General features: G+C 26.0%; 3 protein-coding genes across 3 annotated transcripts; all 3 read right to left on the bottom strand.

Annotated features, from left to right (window-relative positions):
• Nucleotides 1-10,888: 10,888 nt before the first annotated feature.
• On the bottom strand, nucleotides 10,889-12,265 carry OCT59_008795 (uncharacterized protein; the record flags this gene model as incomplete). The annotated part of the gene is made up of 1 exon (XM_025331859.2): nucleotides 10,889-12,265. The coding sequence occupies one exon, from the start codon at nucleotides 12,263-12,265 to the stop codon at nucleotides 10,889-10,891; it is 1,377 nt and encodes a 458-aa protein (XP_025181054.1).
• Nucleotides 12,266-13,091: 826 nt separating this feature from the next.
• OCT59_008794 (uncharacterized protein) lies at nucleotides 13,092-14,132 on the bottom strand (the record flags this gene model as incomplete). Its single annotated transcript, XM_025325468.2, has 1 exon — nucleotides 13,092-14,132. One exon carries the CDS (start codon nucleotides 14,130-14,132, stop codon nucleotides 13,092-13,094), a length of 1,041 nt encoding a protein of 346 aa, XP_025181053.2.
• A 4,013-nt stretch (nucleotides 14,133-18,145) lies between these two features.
• Nucleotides 18,146-19,528, bottom strand: OCT59_008793 (uncharacterized protein; the record flags this gene model as incomplete). The annotated part of the gene is made up of 1 exon (XM_025316222.2): nucleotides 18,146-19,528. One exon carries the CDS (start codon nucleotides 19,526-19,528, stop codon nucleotides 18,146-18,148), a length of 1,383 nt encoding a protein of 460 aa, XP_025181052.2.
• Between the last annotated feature and the right edge of the window lie 417 nt (nucleotides 19,529-19,945).

Genomic DNA, 19,945 nt, shown 5'->3' with positions numbered 1-19,945 from the left:
CTGATCACATGATAAATTTTTTATATATAAACTTTTTTTTATTGAAATTTGAAAAAGTGACCCGGCCGGGTGAAGTGAAGCGAAAATTCGAATTTGTGTGGCCTAATAGAAAAAATTTTTTATTATAAGTGAGTATTCGGTTAATAAGAAAATAATATTTTTTTCTTGAGGTCATATAAAGAAAAATCATAAAATTATTCTTGACTGTAATCTGTATATAACGCGTAATATAGGTTCGAAATTAACCATCAAATATATTTACAGCATATGAAATTAACAATACAGTCGGCTCGCGTTATAACGAATTTCGATATAACGAATTATTTAGTACAACGGAGATTTTCACTGTGTACGGATTTTGACATATAAAAAAAATTACTATACCTGATACCGAATTTTACTAATTAATGCTGTATACCGTATAACGAAGTAAAGTGTATAAACAGTATACAAAATGACTCACATTGTAACGAATTTTATATTATAACGACACACTATTTTATAAAAATTTCGAATTTTAAATGTTACTACTTGTGGCAATAGAATATATGTAAAATTTATAAAAGAAAATATATAGAAAAGGAATTATTTTAAGTTATATTTCAATTTCAATTGTAATGCGATATACCGTAATATACAGTACAAAATTTTCCCTTATTATACCAGGTTTTCCTATAATAATAACAAATCTTCTTATACCGAAGGTCAGATCGGCCTGGACACCAAATTCGTTATAACGCGAGCCGATTGTATATCCACTACTCAAAATCAGCAGTAATTTCTTTAAATTTTTTTTTTTTTAGTTTTTGGCTGGGTTCTTAAACATGCAGGAATCGATTAAAATGAAAACCGATAACATATTTATACATGAACTACAACGTTATAGTTTAATAATTATTAATCTCACGGTTCCTAGTTAAAATTTGGGATTTTTTTTCTTGATATTCTCACGGGTGGTATTTATTTAAAAAGATGAGTAAAAAGTCTATCAATATTGGAATAAAAAGTCTATCGTTATTAGTCAAATAAGTATATTAAAGGACGGATACTGTGAGATAAATCAGTTATTTCACGAGAGTCACGATTTTCACGGCTGCGCCGTGAAAATCATTGATATCCAATTATCCACAGTTCCGTGAAATAACTATTACATAAATGCATTCTGTGGCACAATATGACATTTCCGACCAATAATTTTGACACGAGATGAGAACGCAAAAATTTACAACAATGGCTTTTGAATTTATAGTATATATAATTTTGATACAAAGTTAATTCAAAACCGCAAAATATTAAACATAAAATATTACATTTAATATATACAAATACATATTACATGAAACGGTAGTGGATCATTTTGCCGATCATATATTATAAAAAGTTGACTCCAGTATAAATTGATATTAAAACTCCATTTTCTCTCTAAATAAAATTGTAGAGAAAGCAAAAATTGATAACTATATGTTGCTTTTTACTAAGTATTATTTGAAAAAATAAAAATCGTTTTTTTTTTATTGTAAAAGAATGATCGAAAAAAAAATATATATAACCGTTGCTATTATTGATCACGTGCCGATAAATCAGTTGGTGAATTGCGGCTAATTAATTCCTTAAACAGGAACAACACTGAACGGATATCAAATAAAATTGATTATCTTGGATCAGGTGGTTAATATTTAGGGGGTTTTTTTTATTTCAGACCACACCCTCTTTTTACGCACATGAAATTTATCATATAATAAAAATCCACTTTCATTGTTAAAATTAAAAAATATTCATTTTAAAAAATATGACACGTATTTTCTAAATTAGATTGTAACATTGATTAATCAAACAAATTGTCGTGTAACGCCTTGATTTATATTTTTTTTACCATTCGCTTTTATATAAATAGTTTAAGGTACAATGTACTATCGCTCTATTCCGATAATGATAAATCTCTTTGACTTTTTACCAATTTAAATTTTTTAATTTAATAATCTATTTTCGGCTTGAGTGAAACAATGAAATATAAATGAACGCACAAAACTTTGAATCGGTCATATGCTTAGACCCCTAAATAGGCGTATTATACACCCATTCAGTCTTATTGCAACAAACTAACTATGTTCATTATGCCAAATTAGAAACTTTTTTTAAAGTAATTGAGTACAAAAACAGCCAAATGGTCATAGCTTTCAGTAAAAGCGGATTATGGAACTCCGAATTCACACACGCATGAATGTCAATGAAGAAAATTTATAATTTACAATTAATTTATGTTATCTGTTATCATTTACTCTTTATTTTATTATATTGATTTTAAAAAAATATTATTATTACAAAAGTATGCAACATTTTAGCTAATAAAAAAATACGCATTTTTTTTTAGAAAAATAATAATAATAACATGTATAATGTGTACTTTAATTTTTAATAAAATATGGCAAAATTTGAGTTATATTCCTTATGCGTATTTGGTATATATATTTGAGATTTTTTGGTGTTTTTTTTTTTGAAATTGATAAATTATGCCGAAATAATGGTTTGTTTTATTTGTTTTATTAAAAAAAGAGTGGTACCGTGTTACAGAAGTGTTAAATGCAGAAGTAATTACTTATGGCGAATTAATGAGAAATTTAAAATATTCCAATAAAAAAGCTAAATTGATTGTCATGTGATATAAATGATAAGCTTAACATTGGATGTTGGATATCATTTATTTCCATTTTTTGAGATAATCAAAGATGATCGTGCGACAAAAAAAGCGGTCAATGTGCTAGAAATTCTCGATTGAATCATTTAATATCCAATCAAAATTTAACACTGTATTTCCAATTGAAGACTAGATTCTTCTATAAAATCAAATCATTTTATAATCTTTTGAATTAGAAATAAATTTATGCTTATTTTAATCGTATTACACTTTATCAATGTTTCTTTTTTATAAATATGATTATATTGCCCATTTTGTAAATTTCAATCAAATGCGTGGTTTCTTTTATAATGAAAGAAAATAATACTTCTTTTAGTTTAAGTAAATTTTTTTAAATTATTCCATTTTCCTTTGTTGTTTAGTTGTATAATGAGATATTATAATAAACCTTTCAATTGGCTATGCACACTGACGTAACAATAACGAAGATTTTTATTATAATTTTTTTTTTATTTTGATCGCTCCGGTGAAAGGATATGTTTTGACGCTCTATAAAACGGCTCAATTTTTTGTTTTTTGCTCTTCAGTATTTTTACTCAAAACCTCGAAATGAAAAATAGAACAACACCCAATAAAAAATGTAAAAATAAAAAAAAAGAAATGAAAAAAAAAAATAATGAAAAAAAAGAGATGAAAACTCCTTTTTCATTTTTAAACGATTGGCAAGAGACACTTTGAATAATCATTATTCCCTATTAAACTCTAAGCAACAAGCAAAAGAATCAGGGAAGTTTTGGAGATACATTCCAGACGAATTAAAAAACAAATTTTTCGAGCATGCAAACCGGAAAAGGCTACTTGATAATACGGAAGTTATAAGTTACATTACACACAACCACCCTACGGAAGAGTTACGTGTGATTCTTGACGATCGTTGTCTTAAATCGAATTTTTCATCGTCGGGCGAAGAATACCATCGAACTTCTGATGATTATACAACGAAAGGTTCTTTATCGCCAGAAGATGAAGAATATAACCGAATTTTCGATGATTGGATTAGTATCACTGATACGCAATTTGATTCATGAAAAAAATAACAAAAATATATATATATTTCATAAATTTTTTTGTTGAATTTATAGAATATTTTATAAATATAGAAAGTTCTTATATCATTAAATTTTTTTTCGTTTTTTTTTCGTTATCGAATACTATTATAGTACAAAGTTTATTTACTAAATCGTATATAATATGCATATATTCGTCAAAAATTTAAATTTCTTTTTTTTTTTTATTACCCCGAGAGGTTTTTATTTTCGTTAAACATTATCGGTATCCCATATAATAAAGTCGCGAATTATTTTACTTAATTATTATACAATTGTTCAAATCATTAAAAGATTTTACAAGTGTACTTATGTATTAATCATAATCGGATTCAAAATTTTAAATATTAAAAAATTGAAACCGAAGCAAGCATATACAACATTTTTGTTTTTTAAAGAAATATTGGTAAATGGTAATATGAATTGCAAATTTGTTCACAATTAATTACTCATTTATAGGAAATTTATTGCTTAATTTTAAACCATTTTAATAGAAAAGATTTTTTATCATAAGCGAGGATTCGGTTCATAATAAAATAATAAAAAATTATTTTTTTCTTGATGTCATATAAAGAAAAATCATAAAATTATTCTTGACTGTAGTCTATATATAACACGTAATATATGGTCGAAAAACCATCTCATTAACCATCAAATATATTTACAGCATATGTAATTAACCATATATCCACTACTCAAAATCAGCAGTAATTCTTTAACTACTATTTTTAAATTTTTTTTTTTAGTTTTTGGCTGGGTTCTTAAACATGCAGGAATCGATTAAAAAAGAAAACCTATAACATATTTATACATGAACTGCAACGTTATAGTTTAATAATTATGGTTCCTAGTTAAAATTTGTGATTTTTTTTTCTTGATATTCTCACAGGTGGTGTTTATTTAAAAAGATGGATCAATATTGAAATAAAAATTAGTCAAAATAAGTATATTAAAGGGCTTTATGGTACGGATAGTACCGTGAGATAAATCTGTTATTTCACGGAATATCATGATTTTCAGCAGCCGTGAAAATCATGAAATAACTATTACATATTCATTATTTCCATCCATGTATGCCATTCCAATTTATATTAGAGATATTAATAATAATATTGTTATGCAATAAAATCCTTCACATGTAATATCAGAATCCGAGATTAAATATCATGTATTAGATAATATTTGATTTTATGCATAAAAAAAAATATGTTACAGCTGTTTTCATAAGACCTGGGACAAAATAAAATTTTGAACCCGACCGCCGACCCGCCGATCCGGTTCAGTTATTTATTTTCTATCAAATATGGATCACGTGCCCAGCTAAAAATACCGGATCGGCGGGTCGGCGGTCGGGTTCAAAATTTTATTTTGTCCCAGGTCTTATGAAAACAGCTGTAATTAAACTTGGGCGCCGAAATCTACATATCAATCAGATATGCCGAAATGAGATTTAATTTTGCCAAAATCCTAAATCCCGAATCCCGAATCCTAAATCCCAAATCCCAAATCTAAAATCTCAGATCCCAAATCTCCAAATTTCAAATTCAAATTGTTGCCGAAAACCGTACCGTCTGCTGTAATTTCCTTTTAGATTGTGAGACGTCACGTATTTCAACTTCAGCATATAGCTGAAAAGTTTCGGCATCCAAGTTTAATGTTAACTGTTAATGCAAAACAATTATAGATATTTATAAACATCTTAACGTTAATATCTACTTTTAATAAGCAGAATTGCATTAAATGAAGGTGTTTATTAACCTCTTCTCGATTTGGAATTACAATTTTATTTTAATCATAATATTCTGTATTTGTACATTCTAAAGTGATTAAAGTTGTTTGATATTTTGCATTCACAAATAATCAAATAATAGAATTTTTTATTTATTTATTAATTAATAATGATTAATATTAACAAACAATAAAATGTTCATATCAATTATCGCCGTTTTCAAAATGGTGTATGTAATTATATTAGATTAAGAAAATAAGAAAACGTCGAATACAGGACAAAAAACGGACAAAAACGGATGAAAACCGGCATTCGATATACAATTACGGAATAAACTGCCTACACCATTTTTGAAAACGGTGATGATAATGATTTTAAAATGATTATTTACAAAAATAGACAATTATTAATAATGAAATTAAAAAAAAAAGGTAATTAAAGAGTATAATTAATTTGTCAATAAATAATTTTTTTATATCTTCTCAAATATTCCATTCAATAACAAATATAATTATTTATTAATACTGCAATTGGTCTAAATTAAGATTTATTTTGATAGCATGGGAAAACTATAATTTTTTTAAGTTAACCTAATTAAGAATTGAATGAATTTTTTTTTACAATAATCATTATTCTAAATTCTTTTAATTGGTTGAAAATGTGTCGAATTTTGCTTGTTTATTTGTTTATTATTATTTCAGTTATTTATTTCCTTTTTCTATATACAAACAAAAGTCAAATTGTAACTAAAATAAGATAATAATGACATATGATACATATTTCTACTATCATTAATATTTCATAGTTTAAAGCGAAAAAGGTATATGACTGGTCAACCCTATTTTTAATTATATGACGAGTAAATGGCATAAAATGAGGAATATTTTTCATGAGGGAATATATTGTAATTATTTACACCCGCCATTTAAAAGATTTGTTGGTTTGATATGCAAATAGAGACCATGGCAAATGTATTACACAATTAGTAAATCAATGCCAAAAAAATGGAGGATCAGCATCTTAAAAGGAAATCAATATAGAAAATTTTTTTGCATACGTACATGTATACGAATTCGTTACGTTACTTTTCGTACAGTAGTATTGTACGTGCGTCTCGATACTTCAGTTAGCCCAACAGCCAATCCACGGTGCCACCTTCCGAAAAGGATGCGATGCATTAATATAGAAGAATTGTGGGATAATGATTTTAAGTTAACTTTAAAAGTTAATTAAAAAATGGTTACTTTTAGCAAATGAAGAACGATTGAAAATATTATCATCCAAGATTTTTTTTTCAAAACTAAAATGGTCAATTATGGCGTGATTTTTTATACGCAGATTTTAACTAAATTAAGTCAAATAAAACTATTTTTTACTAGTATATTATTTTTATTATTCCATTATATCCAAATATAAAATTCTCTTTTTTTTTCAAAAAAATAGTATCCAAAGTGGTGATAGCCGCTATGATAAACATAACTGATAATATAGAAAACGAAAAAAATGATCAGCATAGATCATGTGTTTTATTACTTTTATACCACTTCCCCAGTAACACCACTAAATTTTTCACCCCCACGTGACCTAATAATATTCATCACCGGCATCACACCCCACCGCGTTTTCACTGTTTATATTTATCTGAGGGACTTAGTTTTTTTTTGCCTTCCGAAATTATTTTTTTCACAACCCTTAACTGTCACCGGACACGTGGGGTGAAATTTTAATTATAAAATTGGTGGTGTTACTACGGTAAATCTTTTATACGATCAATTGATCAGGTTATTTGGCCATTCCTTGAATGACCCTTGAATAATAACCTAGTCATTCGAGTCATTTTGTCATTTGAGTCATTTAAATATAATGTTTGTATAATTCAGGCCAAACTTATGATGCTGGGCAGAATTACATTTATAATGTCACGTGATATTATCCACGAGACAATCGAGACATTGAAATTGCATAAATAATTTTGACCAGAATTATGATGCTTTAAAATTATGCTCCAAGCCTCCAACCTTTATTAGAAAAATCTGAAGCGCTATATTTTGGAATTAATGGACAAGTGATTACTTTCGCTGCACGGATTTCTTTTTTTCTCGCAGATATGCTCAAAGATCACATAATCTAATTTTAAATGACTAGATGTCATTTAGATCACTTTAATACCATCACTGCGATCAAGTATATGATTTTTTTCTTATAGTATTGTATAATAATTTATTTTTGCTTAAAAAGCATGTTTGCCGTTTAAAAGAAATAAGAAATAACTTTATCTATCAAATTTTCTTGCCATATCTAAAACATTTAGTATTAATTTTTTTGATAAACAAACAAATATAATTTTTACCACTTTGATAATTATCTGATATTTAAATGATCAAAATTTTTTCGTATTTGTATAAAATAAATATTTAATGATATGTAATTTAAAATTAAATGAATGTTATTATTTAAAAAATACAATAGGAAAGATTTTTTTACAAATTTTTTCAATATATTTGAAATTAAGTTACAAAAATATTATTATAAATATATATATAAAAAAAAAAATATTTATCATTTCAATATTTTAGTAACCTTTCGTAAAAGCAAGATTTTTATTGCAATAACTAAGATTGAGTTATTTATCAATAAAAACATGATCTACTAAATAGATGTCTATTAATATATATGTGTTCTACAAAGTGGATCAATATATATTAACCGACTAACAAATAACAAAAAATTGATATAATAAAATATCCTAATAGGATCGAAGGGTCTCCAAAGTCCAAATTAAAATTACTTGATTTTACATTATATTAACCAACTATCCACAATGATTATTTTATTAGTAAGATATATGTCTATTAATATTTCACTCTTATTAATATTAACCGACTAATCTAATTAGTTAAATTGATCACGTGATAATTGAACTGAAACTTATTAAAATAACCAAATACTGTATATAAATTTTGATAATTATCATCAATTACTTTTGGAAGACCCATTCTTAATAACAAAGGACTTTTTAGTTATGGATGTATTATGATTATTCTTTAAACCATTGTTTTGAAGAGAGGTATTTCACCAATTGACCAACGAAAAAGATGAGATTTAATGGTTAAAGTTTTTGGTATTTAATAGTATGGTAATTATAATGATAAAAAGGAGTGGCAGGTGGAGCATTAAAATTAGTGCTCAGGAAAAAATTATTAAATTTTTTTTTATTTTTTTCATTTTTTATTTTTTATTTTTTTTTAAAAAAAAATTTCTAGAGCGATTAAATAGCTTTTTTTTTCTTTTTTTTTACTGCGTTATTATGTAAAAAAGTACACATGCTAATCATGCTATCATACTGAAAGAGTTTGTTGATTGCTGATCGTATTATGGTGCTGAAATTCAGTTTAGGTTGTACGATCAGTGATTAACATATAAGATCACGATGGAGAGTTTTAGGAAAATTACCCAAGTCAGTTTTCACGAAAAATAATCAAGTTTTCGGAAAACCACCACGTTCCATCTAACGAGGTTGAATGTTGAAACTATAGAACTTTTATTAAAAGTTAGCGAAGAAATAGCTATGAACTATATAGAAATGATACTTCAGAACTAGAGCGAGAAATCAAAATTCTGAACTTCATGCTTTTGCCTCCTGGTGGCATCATCTTGACCCTCCTCATTGTAAAATATATTATGCAGGTCAAGTTAGTGATAATAATACAAAATACATTTGCAAACAAAGTATAGATTGTCTTTATTATCTATCTATACAATTTATTATTACTAATATCTACAAAAACACAATTATCATAATCTCGATTATCCAAACCCGGTCTATCATTAGTAATAAAATACATGATAAACCCCACCGTTACAACTGGCGCCAAGTTAAATAATGGCAGTTCCTCGTATCAACCTTACCGCTACACATCGATCATGTGCGGATCGGCAGTTAACCGCAAACCGAAACGTAAATCGAAAAAAAACCGAAAAATCATCATCGATTTTCCAATAGATTCTGTTAAAGATCAACCGTGTACTAACTATAAAAAGGAAATTTATACGGGAGATATTACGGACGACAATATACTGGAACGAAAAAATGAAATTAAAAGTTTTAGGCGAGGTTAATTAAATAAAGGTTGTTCAATAACGTTAATTATTATAATTTCCTTTTGAATATTTTTGTATTGTTTGCTAATAGAGTATATGAAAATTAATGATAATAAAAAGATTTGCTTTTTACAAATTATTTTCCATAATAAAATATTAATAGAATCTTCAAATTAAAAGTAAGTCAATTCGCACAGACTCTGTAGGAGTATAGGTTTACGTAAATCTAATAGTAAGTTTTTCTTGGCTAAACCTTATCTCTATAGGGCCTATAACTAGTAGTTATAAAAGGGGGATGTCTTTTATAAAACTTTTCATACTGTATATAATAGGTATTGAAAAAACGTCAATTTTTAAAGCCATTCAAAAAATCTTAAGTTGATTTGCGGTTTTCCACACTCATGTTATTTCGTACAAGACCTTTATCGGTTCCAATGCTATCTCTATAACAATTTGCAACTAAATAAATTACTCTTGCCTTATTTTCATTGGCTAATTTATAATACCACTTGAATACTTTGTCTTCATTATTGTTATAAAAATATTAATTTAGCCTGTATTGAGCATCAAGAATACCATTTATTGCAGCTTTTCTATTCCAACAAATCCTTTTCTTCATTTTTTGAAATATATTTTTCATCATAAGACCACCTTGCTACTAAATATTGATCAAGAATATGTAAAATTTACTTTCATCTTTTAAAACATTATGTCTGTTACCATAACGAGTTCCCTACTCAATTTTATATTTTTATAGCGAAGGAATATTTAATTTTGTTAGTTCAAATTATACTTTGCAACCACCACCAACTATACTACGGCTTGATTGTGAAAGAAAGTCACCACAAATGATACAGTAAGATACTTTGCCATTGGTAAATTTTTTTTTTCTCGGGAATTTTTAACTCAATTTTCCCAACCATTGAAGCAACAAACTGAAATATGCAATTCATTCATTTAATATAATAATTTATTAAATACAGTAAGTAGGTAGCCATTAATTTATTAGTTGAAATTATCGTAACTCAGTTAAAACACTGCACGAGTGAGCTTGTAGCTAATTAAAAATATGGTCTATCATAAATCATAATTCAATTAATTCATGGTATGTCATCGTTGCAAAAATATTTTATGCAGGTTAACTAAAATTGATATTAAGATAAATAAAATTATAAAAATATTAAATATCCCTTATTTATTAATATACGAAAAAAAATAAAAATAGTGAAGAAAAGCAAATTTTGTAACGTTGATCGGTAAAATCTAAGCATGTTAACAACTTTTCGTGAATATCTAGTATCTAATTTGAAGGATAATTTAAAACGTGTATAATGGTAGTGAAGAAATATCAATATCTAAGCCATTCAAAAAATGATCTAAGTTGATTTGTGGGTTTTTACCAAACCTTGAAAATTCATATTTTCTAATCCACTCCATAGCCTCTTTTAAATTTTTATCGGTTCCAATGCCATCTCTGTAACATTTTGCAACTATATAAATTGCTTTTAAAATATTTACATTAGCTAATCTCATATACCACTTGAATGCTTTGCTTCCATTCTTATTAATTGAATTGTTAATATAATATTCTGCCATGTTAAATTGAGCATCTATATTGCCATTAATTGCAGCTTTTCTATTCCAATAAAATCCTTTTTCTTCATTTTTTGGAATATATTTTCCATCATAATACCACCTTGCTACTAAAAATTGACTATAAACGTGACCTTTTTCTGCAGCTTTTAAATAAAATTCAAAAGCTTTGTATTCATCTATAAAAGTACTACATTCTCCAAAATGATAACAATTTCCAACTCTATATAATGCCCATTTGTACCCTCCTTCAGCAGATTTTAAATAAAATTTAAATGCTTTTTTCTCATCTTTTATAACCTCATAGTACCCATGCTCATAACAAACACCTAATTCAAACATTGCTTTAATATTTCCGCCTTCTGATGATTTTGAATACCATTCAATTGCTTTATTATAATCTTGCTTGATGCAATAAAACTTACCTACATAATATTGTGATATATCATCTCCTTTTTCAGCATTTTTTATGTGTAATTTGTAATTATCCTTTCTATGGAAAATGATATCTTGATAAATAAGTAAAGAATAAAAATATTGTGTAATTATTTCATTTAATTCCTTAATATCATTATTATAGAAACTATCATTACGAAAACAAATAGTTTCATTTTTTTGATCAAAAGAAAATTGGTCCAATATTGCTTTTTGATTATTTTTAACAGCATTAAAAAATATATTTAATGCTTTAATTTTATCAACCTCACATCCAATTCCACATTGATAAAAAATTCCGATTAAACTTGTATAACAAAAAATATTTTGTGAATTATTTGTCATAATTTCAAGTACATTTTTAGAGTCTAAATCATAATCTAATAAAAGAGTATTTATAATTAATTTAACATTATTAAAATTATAATCTCCATATTCATATTCCATATTTAAAAGGATAAAATATAATTCTTGAATTAATTCTTTGAAAAATTTTGTAATAAAATTATCAAAGAATTGTATATTATTAACAATTAATGAAGGACTTGTTGTAAAATTGAATTTGAATGAAGAGGAATCATAATTTGTAATATTTGATTCAAATGAAAAAATAGAAGTATTATTTTTATTTTTGTTATTATTTTTATTAAAGCTATCATCAGTCATATTGAAATAATGGAATTGAAAAACAGAAGGCATGAGAAAGGGATTTTTTGTGTCATGTTACATATGGATGTTCAAGTTGTACAAATTTCTTGTGTCCAACAAAAAGTACGATCTTCATAAAAGAACGAAATATATGCTGTATATATATATACACGAAATAGGAGTACCATATTTTGCGGTTAGTAAGCACCCCCGAAAATAAGCACTCTGACCAGAATTATGGCGATTTTGGCCAGAATCATGAGGATCTTGGCCGGCATTAAATACAAAAAGGGTGCTTATATACCGCAAAATACGGTATCTTCATAAATATTGTTACTCGTACAGTACTATAATAATTTTATCATGATATTCCTTTGTAATATTTAATTAGATTGACAGTTAATAATTTACTAAATATAATATTAAAACTTCTTAATCTGCTAATATTTTATTCAATACTATGCAAAGCCGTTAATTTATTATTAGTTGAAAATATGTATCGTAAATAATAGTATGTAGTGCAAAATCATTAATTATTAGGATGAACAGAGAATATTCCGTAAATTAACCAAAAATGATGTTGGTATAATTTTTTTAGTAATTGTAATCATCAAATAGTATTGAAATTTTTTTAAAATATCCTTTGTTTATTAAACATTTGAGAAAATAAAACAGCAACTCTGGTTTTTTACTAATCCTTCCAAAATTAATTTACAAAAATTCTTATTTGGGTATTTAAGTTATATCTCCATATTTTTCTTTAAAAATTCCCATGAATTGCTTGCTACGTGATCGCCAAAATCTATTGAATACCCAATTCGAAGAATAATCTACTAAAAGTTAATCACATGCTTGTACTATACGGCTCTATTGAAGAAACATCAATGTCCGAGCAATTCAAAAAATTTTTTAAGGTGATTTGTGGTTTCCCATAAGACTTTGATAATTCATATTTTTTAATCCATGTTGTAGCCTCTTTTAAATTTTTATCAGTACCAATGCCATCTCTATACCATTTTGCAATTATATAAATTGCTTTTAACTTTTTTTTATTAGCTAATTGCATATACCATTTGAATGCTTTGCTTTCATTTTTATTGCTAGAATTGGTGGTATAATATTCTGCTAGTTTAAATTGAGCATCTGCATTGCCATTAATTGCAGCTTTCCTATTCCAATAAAACCATTTTTCTTTATTTTCTGGAATATATTTTCCATCATAATAATAATTTGCTATTAAATATTGACTTATATTATGCCCTTTTTTTGCAGCTTTTAAATAAAATTCAAATGCTTTATTTTCATCCTTTAAAATTCCAAGTCCATAATAATAATAATTTCCCATTACCCATAATGCATGTTTATACCCTCCGGCTCCCTCAGCAGACTTTAAATACAACTCAAATGCTTTCTTCTCATCTTTTTTAACCCCATATCCACAAGCATAGCAATATGCTAGTCTATACATTGCTTTAATGTTTCCTCCTTCTGACGATTTTAAATACCATTCAATTGCTTTATTATAATCTCGTCTTGCGTTTATATTATAAAAATAACAATTACCAATATGATATTGTGATATTGAATCTCCCTTTTCAGCATATTTAATATGGAATTTGTAATTATTTCTTTTATTTAAAATTATATCATTATAAAGAAATAAAGAATAAAAATATTGTGTAATTATTTCATTCAACTCTTTAATATCAAAGAAACTAATATCAAAGGTAAATTGATCTGGTACTATCACTTTTTGATTATTTTTAACAGTATTAAAAAATATTTTTGATGCTTTGATTTCATCAACCTCGCATCCAATTCCATATTGATAAAAAATTCCAATTAAACTTGAATAATAAAAAATGGGTTGTAAATTATTTGTCATAATTTCAAATACATTTTTAGGGTCTAAATCATATTCAAGTAAAAAATTATATATAAACTCATTTAATTGGTCAGTAGTATAATCTTCTATATTTAAAAGAATAATATCATGTAACTCTTGTAACAATTCTTTGAAAATTTTATTAATAATTAAAGGATTTTTTGCAATAATATCAAATTTTAATGAGGAGGATTCGGATTTTACATTATTTGATGATTCAATAATAGAATTATTTTTGTTATTTTCGTTATTACTTTGCTAACAATGCTAAATTTTCATAATGCATTGTGCGATCCTTGTACAAGCCTTGTACAAGGTATTTTAAATCTGAAAAAATATATAGTACAATATTTCTAACAATCCATTTTTAATATTAATTTATTCACATTCAATTGTAAAATATATAATTCTGATACATTTTTCAATGAGTCTTATAATTTTTTACAATGTTTCACAAGATTTTACTTATGTGTATATTGTACAAAATATTGTATAATGAATTTCACAATTAATTATTTATAATATAATCTAATTACCATTAACGTTAATATATACTAGGTGTATAATCTAATTACATTAAAAACCCTACGGGCTTTTCGTAAAATTTATATATTAAAAATATAAAAAAAAAGAATTCAAATTTCGGAGAAACCCCTATGGCCCTATTTATATAAAATTATGTATCACGTGCATGTGATATAATCCGCAGTTCAATGACTTCGATCATTTTTTTTTCTTTTAAACTTTTTTTTTCTTCTTTTAAACTTTTCTTTTTTCTTTTAAACTTTTTTTTACTTTTTTTTTCATTCTTCCCTTTTCCTTCGTTCACCCTTTTACTTCCCTTCGTATCCTTCTTTCATCTCTCCCTTGTTCTTTCCTTTTCTTTTCTCCCTTTTCCCTTTACTTTTACATTTCCCTTCTCTTTTCTTTCTCTTTTCCCGCTTCTCTCGCACTTTTTGTTGAAGAAATCTTAAGCGTTTCCCTCCTTAGGTGCAAATTTCTGGTAAGTTTGTCTTTTTTTTAATTGTTTCATTTTAACGAACGATTTCTAATAGTTATTTTTCTTAATTTTTTTTAGACTTCAAGTATTTAGACACGTGGGAATATGGTGTGAAAATTTTTTTTCTTAAATCTTAATTATCTATTTTACCAATTTTTTCTTTTTTTTTAGATGGTTCTTACGGTCTACTTGGACATGGCATTTTGGCAAGTTTTTCATTATTTTTTTTATTTAATTGTTTTTATTTTATGAACAATTTCTAATAGCTCATTTTCTTAACTTTTTTTAGACGACTTGGTTCTTTGTGTGATAAATTTTTTTTCTTATCTATTTTAATGAAACATTTTCTAACGGTTTAGTTTTTTTTTTAGGTGGTTCTTTTGGTCTCTTTGGACGTGAAATTTCAGTAAGCTAGTTAAATTTTTTTCCTTAATTGTTTTTGTTTTAATGAACATTTTCTAACAGTTCATTTACTTTCTTCATCTAGGCGTTTCTCTAAGGTCTCTTTGGAAATGGGATTTCAGCATGGTAATTCTTAATTTTTTTTCTTTGATTATTTTATTTTAACGAACTTTATTAACAGTTCGTTTTTCTTAGTTTTCTCTTCTTTTAGGGTTTGCCGATCTTCCGTCCCTGAAAATGGTAGTTCTTCTGGTTTTTCTTATATTTTTTGTCTTTGCTATTAACTTTCTCCTTTCTTTTTTTTGTAGATGTAGACTTCGATTTCTTTTTACTTTTAGGTTTTGGTGGCTCTTCCATGTTTCTTTTTTAGGTTTTATCGATTTCTAGGTGAGTGTGTTCTATTCTTATTTTATCTTTTTGTCTTAATTACTAATAGTTGTCCTTCTTCTTTGTAGGTTTCAATGCTTCTTTTTTTTGAGGTTTTAGCAGAAGAAAGATTTTGTTTTTATTGCATATTTATTTTTTATGACATCTTTGATACTAATTTTTCTTTTTCTAGATTTTGACTTCGTTTCGCCCTTCAGACACGTGAGATTCGGTAAGAAATCAGAAGTATCTATATTTCAACGAAACATATACAACGAAACATATACTAATGTTTTGATTTTTTCTTTTTTTAGATGACTGAGTCTTTGGACATGTAACAATTCGGTAGGGTAGAGATTTTTTTGAATTATTCTTTGATGAAACGTTTATTTAACAAAACATTTTCTAATGCTTCAATTTTTCTTCTTTTAGGCGGTTCTTCAGCTCTTTAGACGCGGGACTTTGGTGGAGTATTATTTTTTTTAAATTTCTTTATTCCGTCTTTTAAAAATGGTTACTTATTTCTTTTTCTTTTTTAGACGGCTTTTTGGTCTCCTGGATGTGACAATTTGTAAGTTTTTAAAATTTTCCTTTATTTAACGAACAGATATTAATAGTTCTTTTTTTATAGATATTTCTTCGAGTCTCTTTGGATGCGTAAGATTTTGTTATAGTAAGTTTTTTTTCGTCTTAGTTTATTTATTATAATGAAACATATATTGACGTTTCAAATTTTTTTTTTTAGACGGGTCTGGGCGCATGGAAAAAGAAATCAGGACTATATTTTTTTTTTGAATTTAATTCTTTTAGCAAGATTTTGATGAAATGATTTTTTTTTGGCAAAACGTTTTATTAATGTTTCGCTTTTTTTCTTTTTTTTAAATACCAATGAGAGGAAATGTATTTTATAATTAAAGTTACCATAATTAAATTTTACAATATATTTTACAATAATTTGCTATAATTTATATTAAATATACATGAATAAATTAATATTACAATTGATGTTATACTAACTATTGTACTATGTCCCTACAAGACCAATAACGAGTATCTTAACATGGTTTGTATATAATGTACTGTAATATTAATTTTACAATACATTTAAAAAATTTCAAGTTGTTAGCAAAGTATTGTCTTCAAAGTTAACAAACATATTGAATAGTAGAACAAAAAATAGAATGCAAGACAATTTATTCGTGTATGGTTGTACAAATTTCTTTTGTTTGTATAACAAATAGTACGATAGTGTTTCGGGTAAAACTATTTTCAAAAATCAAGCCATTCTTCCAAACCTAACTTTGGAATGCATTTGTAGATCATTTTAGATGAAACTAAGTATTAGTTTCGCCCGAAACACTGAAGTTTGATCTCCGTCAAATTAAAAATAAGGCAGGTAAAATTATTTAAGGACATTTATTTTTGGAAAAATACCAGAAAATGAATGCGATAAATTCAATAAAGTCAGTTAGTACAATTGAAAGATACTATTATTATTATTATGATAATAGTACATTGATTAAATGGTTTATATCATGATGTTAAAAACTTAAAATCATGTAAAGAAAAAAAAAATCCCAGATTATTTGAAAAATTGATACGGGTGGGTCAAAAGGATCTAAAAAAAAAGAAAATAATAGTAATATTTACAAATATTATGAATTATTGCTGCTTTCATTTTTATCATTTAACTATTAAGTAACTGAATGTGATTCTTGTAGACTATTGTACTTGAGAGTACCGTAAGTCCGAATTTTGTTAGTACAATTTTATTTGTTAAATGTAACACGTACCGGTATATAATTATAAAATGTTACGCAAACATTATCGGAATTATGCCTTCAGTTATAAAAACACAATTTGTTATTATTTCTCGTCGGATAAGATTTTTAATTTATGATGTCAAAAAAATGATCGTAATTCATATCACGTATTGTTGCAAAATTATCAGGATGAACTTAGTTGTAAAAATTCCCTTACAATAATATCCTTTTAAAATAATAATTTACTTGTGACAAACATGTTATCTGTAAGCCAAGAATAATGTTAGGAAGTTATCCAAATTTCATTCATATCTTCCAAAGCTTTAAAGTTCAGTCGAATTTTTAAATATCGTATGTTTATTAATATAAATATAAATTATAATAACTGATAAAATTAAATAAATGCCTACTTTTACGATCTTTACACAATTAAAAAGAAAATTCCTGATACTATACTCAAATTCAAAAGAAAAATCCCTATTTCACATTCTTGTATGTGACGCTATTGAAGATACATCAATATCTGCGCCATCCAAAAACTTATATAAGGTGATATACGGTTTAAAATAAGGCTTTGATAATTCATATTTTTTAATCCACGTTGTAGCCTCTTTTAAATTTTTATCAGTACCAATGCCATCTCTATAACATTTTGCAACTAAATAAATTGCTTTTAACTTATTTTCTTTAGCTAATTTCATATACCACTTGAATGCTTTGCTTTCATTCTTACTAATAGAATTGTTGATATAATATTCTGCCATTTTAAATTGAGCATCTGCATTGCCATTAATTGCAGCTTTTCTGGTCCAATAGAATCCTTTTTCTTCATTTTTTGGAATATCTTTTCCATCATAATAATAGTTTGCTACTAAATATTGACTAGAATTATGACCTTTTTCTGCAGCTTTTAAATAACATTCAAAAGCTTTATCTTCATCTTTAGAAGTACAATTTCCATAATGATAACGATTCCCTAACTCATATAATGCACGTCTATATCCTCCTTCAGCAGACTTTAAATATAATTTAAATGCTTTCTTCTTATCTTTTATAACCCCATATCCATACTCATAACAACATCCTAATCCACACATAGCTTTGATATTTCCTCCTTCTGATGATTTTGAATACCATTCAATTGCTTTACTAAAATCTTTTTTTGTGTTTATACCATAACAATAACAATTACCTATATAATATTGTGATACATCGTCTCCTTTTTCAGCATTTTTTATATGTAATTTGTAATTATCTATTCTATGAAAAATAACATTTTTATAAAGAAGTAAAGAATAAAAATATTGTGCAATTATTCCATTTAATTCTTTAATATCATCATTGGAGAAACTAATGGGTTTATTTTTTTGATCAAAAGAAAATTGACTTAAAATTTCTTTATGATTATTTTTAATTGTGTTAGAAAATATGTTTGATGCTTTAATTTCATTAACCTCACACCCAATTCCATGTTGATAAAAAAATCCAATTAAACTTGAAAAACATAAAATATTTTGAGAATTACTTATAATAATTTCAAGTACATTTTTAGGATCTAAATCATATTCTAATAAAAAAGTATCTATAAATATATTAAATTTATCATCAGTAGTATAATCCCCATCTTCAAATTCTATATTTAAAAGAGTAACATATAATTCTTGCATTAACTCTTTGAAAAATTTTGTAACAAAATTATTAAAGGATAGTATATTATTAACAATTAAGGAAGGACTTGTTGTAATATTAAATTTAAATGAAGAGGAATCATAATTTACAATATCTGATTCGAATGAGATGGAGTCGATAATAGAAGTATTGTTTTTATCTTCGTTATTATTGTTATTAATGTTATTATTAGTCATATTGAATAATGAAATGAAAAAGTATGAGACAAGGTCATTTATTTATTCTCCTTGTGTCATGTTACATATGGTTGTACATGTTGTACAAGTTTCTGTGTTCCATACGATCTTCAAGGTAGAAAGAAATAAAGGATTTGCGATTACATAAATTTTTGTTGCTTTTCTTGGATTGTTAGTATATTTATTAAATAAATTTTAACTATTAAAATACTGTATGTGAATCTAGTTTAAGTTTACCTAATAAAGAAATTTTGTAATACATTACTCGTACGGCGCCATAAATACTTATTATTATTATTATGACAATTCTTTATTAACGAAAGATTATTTTTATTCGTTAGTTCAAAATTTATGAAGTTATAGGAATAACAACAAATACCGTATTCTTCCGAATTAAGCACCACTTTTTTATCTAGA

Source organism: Rhizophagus irregularis, chromosome 17 (genome assembly GCF_026210795.1).
Source record: "Rhizophagus irregularis chromosome 17, complete sequence".
Lineage (NCBI taxonomy): Eukaryota > Fungi > Glomeromycota > Glomeromycetes > Glomerales > Glomeraceae > Rhizophagus > Rhizophagus irregularis.
The sequence above is the reverse complement of the archived record's forward strand: the minus strand, read 5'-3'. Positions and strand labels throughout refer to the sequence as shown.